The sequence below is a fragment of the Pseudorca crassidens genome, chromosome 10 (genome assembly GCF_039906515.1).
Source record: "Pseudorca crassidens isolate mPseCra1 chromosome 10, mPseCra1.hap1, whole genome shotgun sequence".
Lineage (NCBI taxonomy): Eukaryota > Metazoa > Chordata > Mammalia > Artiodactyla > Delphinidae > Pseudorca > Pseudorca crassidens.
Genome location: NC_090305.1, coordinates 40,087,148 through 40,095,545, shown reverse-complemented (window position 1 = coordinate 40,095,545; position 8,398 = coordinate 40,087,148). Strand labels below are relative to the sequence as shown.

General features: G+C 58.4%; 1 protein-coding gene across 1 annotated transcript; it reads right to left on the bottom strand.

Annotated features, from left to right (window-relative positions):
- Positions 1–898: 898 nt before the first annotated feature.
- On the bottom strand, positions 899–8,164 carry SPDEF (SAM pointed domain containing ETS transcription factor). The gene is made up of 5 exons (XM_067755846.1): positions 7,680–8,164; positions 5,366–5,563; positions 3,920–3,967; positions 3,661–3,807; positions 899–1,745 (listed from the first exon to the last, which is right to left on the bottom strand). Exons 1-5 carry the CDS (start codon positions 8,119–8,121, stop codon positions 1,567–1,569), a joined length of 1,014 nt encoding a protein of 337 aa, XP_067611947.1. The 5' UTR covers positions 8,122–8,164; the 3' UTR covers positions 899–1,566.
- Between the last annotated feature and the right edge of the window lie 234 nt (positions 8,165–8,398).

The window sequence follows — 8,398 nt, the reverse complement described above, 5'->3', positions numbered from 1 at the left end:
CGGGGCAGCATTTAACCCTCAGTGGTCTGGCTCCAGGCTGTCTCCTGGAAGCCTGTCATCAGAAGCTAAGCGTTACAGAGGCTAAGGGCGCTGACAGAGCAGGAGGCATGGAGGGACAGGGAGAGCCCTGTCCTTGTGGGTTCAGTTCTTGGTTCTGCCGCTGATTGGCTGTGTGACTGTGAGCGAGCACTTAACTGCTCTGAGCCTCAGTTTCATCAGCTGCAAAGTAGCGTGTGTGGGGGGGTGACCCTTACCTCACAGTTTTGTTGGGAAGGTTAATGACAAAAAGCAGTAGAAGCACCTGGCTGCCTAGTCGGCCCTCGGGTCAGCTGAGCTGGATGAACAAACGTGAGAGGAGCATGAGGAAGCCGAGTTGCTTTGCCCAGGAAAGAAGGCGGTGGGTTCCATCTCCCTCAGCACACAGATGAACACTCAGACCCACTGCTTTTTCCCGTCAGGAGCCCTGGCCCCTCACACCTAGCTTGCAGGGCTCACAGCTTCCGGGCCCCTGAGGAGGTCTGTGGCTTCTCTCAAGAGAGGAATTGCCAGCAAGCCAGCCTCTCTTCCACTCTCGTTTGCTGCAGAGCCAGTGTCCCATGAGGAAGACTGAAGGCTTCATCCTCTCCCACAGCCCTGCTGCCCAGCCCAGAGGCCCTGCAGTTGGCCAAGCAGAGGCAAGGGCTGTGGACCCCCTCACAAGAGGGGCAGCCCTTGGCCCACCCCAGGGGAAAGTCCTGATCTACAGCAGAGCAGGAGGATGGGAAGAACGCCACCATCTCTCCAGTCCTGCCGTAGACCCTTTTTAGCCCCGGCCCACGCCCTCCTTCCAGCTGACACCAGGTCAGGGGAGATGAGGGCCAGTACAGCCCCTCGTTGGCCTTGAGGACTCACTGCCTCTCTCCCACTGCTTCTACCAATCAACTGCCCCTTTCCTTTTAGGCTCAGCTCAATGCCACCTCCCCCAGGAAGCCTCCCTTGACCACCCCAGGCCCCTGTGACCACAGCCTTTTGAGCATTGATGGCCTCCAGGCTGTGCCACTCCCTCACTGTACGTAGGACACTGGGGCCACGTCAATTCTCTAGTATCTTTATTATCCATCCCCAGGGCACCCCTGGCTTCCCAACTTGGGGGTGTAGATGTCCCCGCACCATGCCAGGCACGGTACAGAATGGGTGGCAGAGGGCACTGGACTGCAAGTGGCCTTGGCCAAGTCACTGCCGTTCTGTCGGCTCTGCTCTGGAACTTCTGGGGTCAGAGGCTGGGTGGAGGGAGGGCCTTCCCTGGGGTGCCATGAACACTGAGAACAGCCCTGGCTTCCGCCGTCCTCCAGTGGACTGGGCGCAGGAGCAGTCAGGCCCAAAGAGAAAGCACGCCCACGCCGGGGTCCCTTGGGCCCCAGAGAGCTCACTGACACCCGTGGAGCGAGGGGCCATCCCCTCCCTGACCTTGAACTCCGGATGCCAGCAGACTGCCCTGTCCCCCAGCTCAGGGTCTGGCTGAGGCAGGGCAGGCAGGAGGGAGGTCTGGCGAGGGCAAGGTTCGGGCCCAGGGCCTGGCCGCAGCACTCAGATGGGGTGCACGAACTGGTAGACCAGGCGCTGGGAGATGTCCGGCTTGCGGATGATGCCCTTCTTGTAATACTGGCGGATGGAGCGGCTCAGCTTGTCGTAGTTCATGGCGGGGCGGTTCTTGCGGATGCCCCACAGCCGGGCCACCTGCGCGGAGTCCTCGATTTTGAAGATGCCTGGGGCAGCAGGAGGGCCCAGAGAGAGCCAGCAGTGCAGGCGGGGTGGCAGGAAGGAGAAAGACCGAGACCAGCAGGTCAGTCTCTCGCAGCCAGGGGGGCTAGAGTCGCCCGGGGTAGGGCCAGGCGCTGGGCCACGATACCTTCTCCCATGGTTGTGGTGAGGGTTAAAGGAACATGTGGGAAGGGTGTTCCACAGGGCCCAGGAAGTGGTAAATCCTACCACGGACTCACAGACCTCCTGGTGCAGGGTGAACCTGCGTACGTTGGTTGGCGACTTGGGGCCCTGAGGGCCTGATCCTTGCCAGCCTCTGCTCCTAAGCGTGGGGTGTGCACACCCTACGCAGAAGCCCTGCGGGGCTCCGGGCTGCAGACACGGCTCATTTGGCAAGGTCGCCCGTGCAGTTCCCGAGCCTGAAAGACCGCTTTGCGATTCTCAGACACTTCAAGCCCACACAGCCCTTTCTGGCAGGATTAATTGGTAGGAGATGTTGGAAAGAGTGGATCTGGAGCCAGGCTGACCTGGGCTGGAATCCTGGCTCTGCCATTTTCTACCTTTAGAAGTTGTCTGAGACCCCGTTTTCCTGTCAGTAAGAGGGGGTTGTAGTGATCGTCATGTTGTTGAGTGGGTACGGAAAGCGCTTAGAGCAGAGCCTGAAGGAAGTACCCCTTAGGATGAACTATTACTCATTAATACCCCCAGTTCTCATTCTAAACCACCTGGCAAAGCACAGGTCAGCACACCCTCTCCAGGCAGGCTCCCCAGACCACCCCACCCTCCCTGATCTCCCTGCCCTCATGGGACAGTCTCCCTGGAGTACCGGCTCACTCTCAGTCTCAAATATACACACGGGATCACCACACCTTGTGCAGGAACTTTTCCACCCCTCCTAACCCCTTCCCATGCTCCACACTCAGCCCCAAAGTCACTCCTCTGTGAAGCCCTCCTGGACACAGGCACAGCTGACCCCATCACAGCCCAACACATTCTGCACACCAGCTCATTTCACTGCTGGTTCTCCTACAAGACTGTAGGTCCCTGGAGGATGGGGTACCGCTGAATTCTCCCCACACCCTGAGGACACTGTAACCCTCCATAAATGTCGGCTGAGCAAGTATGGAACCAGAGGAGGTGCTCAGGGAAGGTTTGCTGGATGAATGAATCTAGTCCATTTCACAAACATGAAGACTGGGGTCCAGGCGCCCACGGCTACTAATGGCAGGAGGGGGCCTAGAACCCAGGTTTCTTGGCTCCGAGCCTTTTCTAAAACACACACCCGCACACCATCCAGCCTTGTTGCTGTCCAATGTGGTCCCCACTAGCCACATGTGGCTCTTAGCCCTTGAAATGTGGCTGGTCTGAAGTAAGGTGTGCTGTAAGCATAAAACGTATACCAGATTTCAAAGACTTAGGAAATATCTTATTAATAATTTTTATATCGATTATATGTTGAAATTATACGAATTTATACCATTGGATTAAACAGATGTATTATTAAAATTAAATTCACCTGTTTAAAAAAATTTTTAATTGTGGCTACTTGAAAATCTAATATTACCTCTGTTGCCCGCACTGTATTTTTCACTGGATACCATCAGTCTCCTCCGTCAAGCTCTGATGTTTTGAGGGTAAAGACCGTGTCTGGTTCTCAGCAGAGTTTTAAGGCCCTGCTATGTCCCAGGCACTGTGTGTCCCTGGGGACCCTCAACAGGCAGAGCCCAGCCGGGGAACACGCGTGGACACAGACGGCACACAGACCCTGGGCCAGTCCAGTAAGAGTGCGTGTGTGGCATTCAGGGCAAAGGTGGGGGCAGCTCCAGCCCTCTGCCCTGCCCCCAGCCCTCCCTGCCCAGCGCCTGGCAGGACCACAGGCTCCCAGCAGCCCCCTCCCCTCCTGCCCCTGGCACTGCTCACCCTTCTCCTTGTTGAGCCACCGGATGAAGCGGCCATAGCTGTGTGGCTTCAGCAGCAGTTCCTTGAGAAACTGCCACAGGTGGATGGGCTGCCCGGAACAGGATGAGTCCACCTCGCTGTCCGTCCAGCTCTCTTCGCTGGTCGACGCTGGGCAGCCAGGGAGGGTGGCGGTGAGTGGGGAGCCCCCTTCTTCGATGGCTGCCCCAGCCTACCCCCAGACCCCAGAGCCCCGGCCGCCTCCCTGCCCTGCCTGACTCACCACAGTAGTGAATCGCCCCCAGGGACGTCCTCTCTTTCATCCAGGCCGCTGCGGGACAAGGAGAGGAAGTTGGGGACCAGAGAGACCCCCCAAGGGAGGAGGAGGGCATTTGGGTGGAACTGTGGGGCCAGAGAAGCCCCCCCGTGGCTCCCTCCCTCCTGCCAGCCTGTGAAGACCAGCTGTTTACAAAGCCTCCTCCTGGAAGAAAATGTAGGATTTCGGAGCTGGGAGGGGCCTTCGAGGCCCTGCAGGCAGCCCCTTGTTCAGAGAGGAGTGGAAGTCAAGCCTTGCTTTGCCCCCCTTCTGTCACCTGTGAAATGGGGCTGGGACACCCCCTCACAGGCCTTGCAAGGATGCAGGGTGGTGAAGCCTGCACGGTGCCCAGCATAATAAAAACACTCCCTGCCCTCCAGCTGCCAAGCTCCCCGAGCACCACCATCCCCTCCTGCTCTCCACCTGACCCCCTCCCCAGACAAGCAGTGGGACGCGGAGGCCGCCAGCTTCTGTCCACACCACCACCCGGCTTATAGCCTGGCACTGTCCACTGCTCTTGCCAGACCCCGGCAAGGGGCCTGGGCTGGGGCAGGACACTGGTTTCTGAGCCATGAGAGTGGGACCTGTCCTCTTATTCACCCTGGGCCCTGAGGGGCAGGGGCCTTGACTCGTGGAGCGAGGACTGACCCCTCTGAAGTGCATGGCTCTGTGCAGGGCACACTGGGCGCCCGATAAGATTGAGACCAAGTACACATTAAGGGGTTGGCATGCAGCCATCAAAACCGGGGCAGCTGTATAGACAGTGATGGGAAACAAGATCCAGGATACGCTGCTCAGTACAGCACAGCCTGATACTCGTACTGTTCATGTTAGAAAGGGGTAGACGTCACACTTACTCTTGCTTGTATATGCATAGACTTTCCTTGGCAAGGTACTCACAAAACTGGCAACAGCGGTTGCCTCTAGGGAGGGGGATTGGAGGGCCGGGGTGGGTGGGAGGGAGGATTGTTCTTCATGGTGTGCTGTCGCTCACGATGGTCTTTTAAAAATTCCTGCACATTTATTACCTCGTTTCTTCTTTAATGAAAACAACACAAAACAAACACAAAATTTTAAAAAGGACAAAGAAGAAGGACTTAGAGTATCTGATGTCCTGTGTCCTCACAGTCTAACTTCTATTTTTAACTTCCCATGTGCTCTGTCCTAAGTTCTGTGGCCTTGACCAGGGTAGGCAGTGGGTCGGGGCTGGAGAGTTCACCCAGGACCTGGGGAGGCAGCTGTCATTGGGGTTGGGATTCAGAACAGAGTCCAGATTGGGACAAGGGGCTGCCTACCCAGTGGAGTGTAGCCTCCGGACAGGCATGCTGACCTAACTGTTCCCCTTGGTGTCCCTGGCTTGGAGCCCGCAGTGGGGGGCAGGGGGGTGGGGCATTCTACCCACGCCTGTCCCACCTGATTTCCAGATGTCCAGGTGGGCGTGCAGCACGTCCCCGCCCAGGGGCGAGCGCTGGCGGAACTGCTCCTCCGACATGGCACACAGCTCCTTACCCCCCAGCTCCTGGAAGGCCTTGCCCACGGAGGGCAGCCGGTACTGGTGCTCTGTCCACAGGAGCCACTTCTGCACGTTGCCAGGGCTCCAGTCCACGGGGTCTGGGCAAGAGACACTCCTTCAGCCCTGGAGGCTGCTTGAGGGCACCACCCCCAAGGTGGCCCCTCTGCTCTGATGGGGCCTCCATGGGAACTGGTGGCCTGGGACCATGCACTCCTGAGATGGGGCCAGGCCAGGCCACATGGGGCCTTGAGGGGCTCCGTGGAGGGGGTACCAAAGAAGGTGGCAGTGACAGGAAGGAACCGGGGCCCTTGAAGCAAACATGGCTCAGGGCAGGGCAGCCTGGGGCCTCTGCACCCCCATCTCACCTGGACCTCAGGTCCTCCCAGACCCCTCCAGCCCCTCCAAAGGGCCTTTTGGGGAGCCACAGCCCTGGAGGGGACAGTGACATTAAACCAGAAACACCCAAGCTTCTTTCTTTCCCAGATGCCTCTTGCCTTCCCCAAACCCTTCAAAGAACCAGAGAAAAACCCAACCAAGAATTAGCTCTACAAACCCCACTCTCTACCCGCACTGTATTTTACAGATGAGGAAACTGAGGCACAGAGAGAGTTCCATTCCCTCGTCCAACACCTAACAAAGGGCTGGGTGCTGGAGAGCTGCTCAGTGCACGTGCACCAAATGTGGGGGAGCGGTGGCAGGGTACAGGGTGGCCATGGGGCCAAGGCCCTGAGGTGAGTGGCTGGCTTGGTCCTATAAGTCTCCCTGGGGAGCTGCCCTGGGGTGAGCCCAGCAGGGCACGTGGGTGGTGGCCAAGCTGCAGGCACAGACACAATGGGGCCTCCAAGTGAACGCTGTGGTCTAAGCTGGGTGACCTGCAGACTGGCCTGCCCTCACTTAATAAACCTATTTTCTTCCTCAGGGTCAAAGCAATTTGTTTCTGTCCCTATTGTTTAGCGGGCGGGCCCTCTCCAACTCGGTGTGGGAGCGGAGGCACCATGGGAAAAGCTCCCGGGTTGAGGGCTGGCATTGGGCCACTGGAGGATGGGGCCTGGGCAGGAGCTGCCTCAAGGCGGGACCTCAGCTGGGACTACTAGGTGGCAGGGGCTGGGCCTGGGTGACTGAGGAGGAGGAGCCAGGCCTAAGCGATGCCTGAAGACCCTTCCTGTGTGCGAGCCTCAGATGCCAGGGCCCAAAGGCCAAGGAGATGGGTCAGGCTTGCCCAAAGCTGGAGAGATGATGGAGGGACAGGGGACTGGAGACCCAGCAGCCCCTCAATCAGTAGCATAAGCTCCGTAACCACACCTTCCAGGCCCTCGCAGACACGTGCCTGGCCTCCTGATGTGCCCCCCTCATCAGAGCCCTCATCCCCACTGGACCAGTGATACATTATCCTATTTATTTATGACCTGTTTTGTCACTGTAACATTAGCTTCGTGAACGAAGGAGCCTTTGTGCTATGTTCACGCTGAATTCCCCAGTGCTAGAACAGGGCCTGGTATATTAAGTTATTGTTTATTGAGCATCTATTATGTACAAGGTAACATCCTAGGAACTGGGGATGTAGCAGTGAACAAAACAAATGAAAATCCCTGCCCTTGGGGCATGTACATTCCAGTAGGGGAAACAGTAAACAAGATAAATATGCAGCATATCAGACGGTAGGAAACATGAGAGAAATAAAGCAGGTTGGAGGAATAAGACGTGGGGGTATGGGCAGCAATTTCAATAGAGGGGTCAGGAAAGGCCTCATCGAGATGGTGCCATTTGAATCAAGACCTGAAGGAGGTGAGGGGTGAGCCAGGTAGGTATGTAGGGGAAGAGTGCTCTGGGTTGAGGGACCAGCAAGTGCAAAGGTCCTGAGGTGTGTGTGTTGCGGTAAGAGCAAAGAGGCAGGAGTGGCTGGAGCAGAGTGAATAAGGGGAGAGTGGATTTAAGTGTGAGAGGAGGAGGTGGGCCAGTTGGTGTAGAGCTTGTATTTGCTTCACCCGGCACCTACCAAGTGGGGACACTGGGCTGGTGCAGCTGGGGCACAGAGAGAGCGGGAACCTTGGATCCCAGGCTCGCAGCTGCTGTGTGTTAGGGGCTGAGTGTATGTGTAGAAGCACCAGCATCTCTGGGGGTGACCACAGTGCACCAGGCAGTGCCCCCACACCTCCCTGTGACCTCCGCTGGCCTGTGTCCCCCTGGCGGAGGGGGGCGTGAGGAGGGGCTCACCTGCCGTGATGTTGAGCAGCTTGCAGGCCGTCTCGATGTCCTTGAGCACCTCGCCCACCACCATGGACTGCACCTGCTCCAGCGAATGCTCCTCCAGGGTCAGCCCACCCGGCGCCAGGTCCAGGCTGCCCCCCGGGGCTTGGCTGTCGATGACGGGGCACTGCTCGGGCTCGTCGGGCGGCTCCTCCCGAGTGCTGGCCCCGGGGCCCTTGGCCACCCAGCTGCTGTCCTCGGAGAACAGCATGTCGAAGTAGGAGAGGTAGAAGGTGGACAGGCCCTGCTCAGGTGTGGCAGGTGGGCTGGGGCTCCAGTCCCGTCTCTCGGGCCCCATTGCCCCTGCTCCCACTGCCACCTTCTCCAGGCCAGTCCGTAGCACAGTGTCGGGGGGCAGCAGGAGGCGGCTTGAGGGGACGCCACTCAGGCCCGGGCTGGCGCTGCCCATGCCGCTGCTGCTCGGGCTGGCGGCTGCGTCTACAGAAATAAAAAAGGAAGGAGAGTCAGGTCCTAGCTGCTTCCCCATCCCCATGGGGGCTGCTAAGCTGGTTACAGAGATGAGGAGCCCAGCTGGCAGTGGCTGGGCCTGGGAGAGAGTTGGGGCTTCTGGGTCACTGGGCAGCTAGGACAGGGCTGGGCAGACAGGTCTTGTGGCTGGAAAGCCAGTGGGATGGGAGTGGGGGCAGGACGGTAAACAGACAGCTCCCTTACTCCCCAGGGAAGCC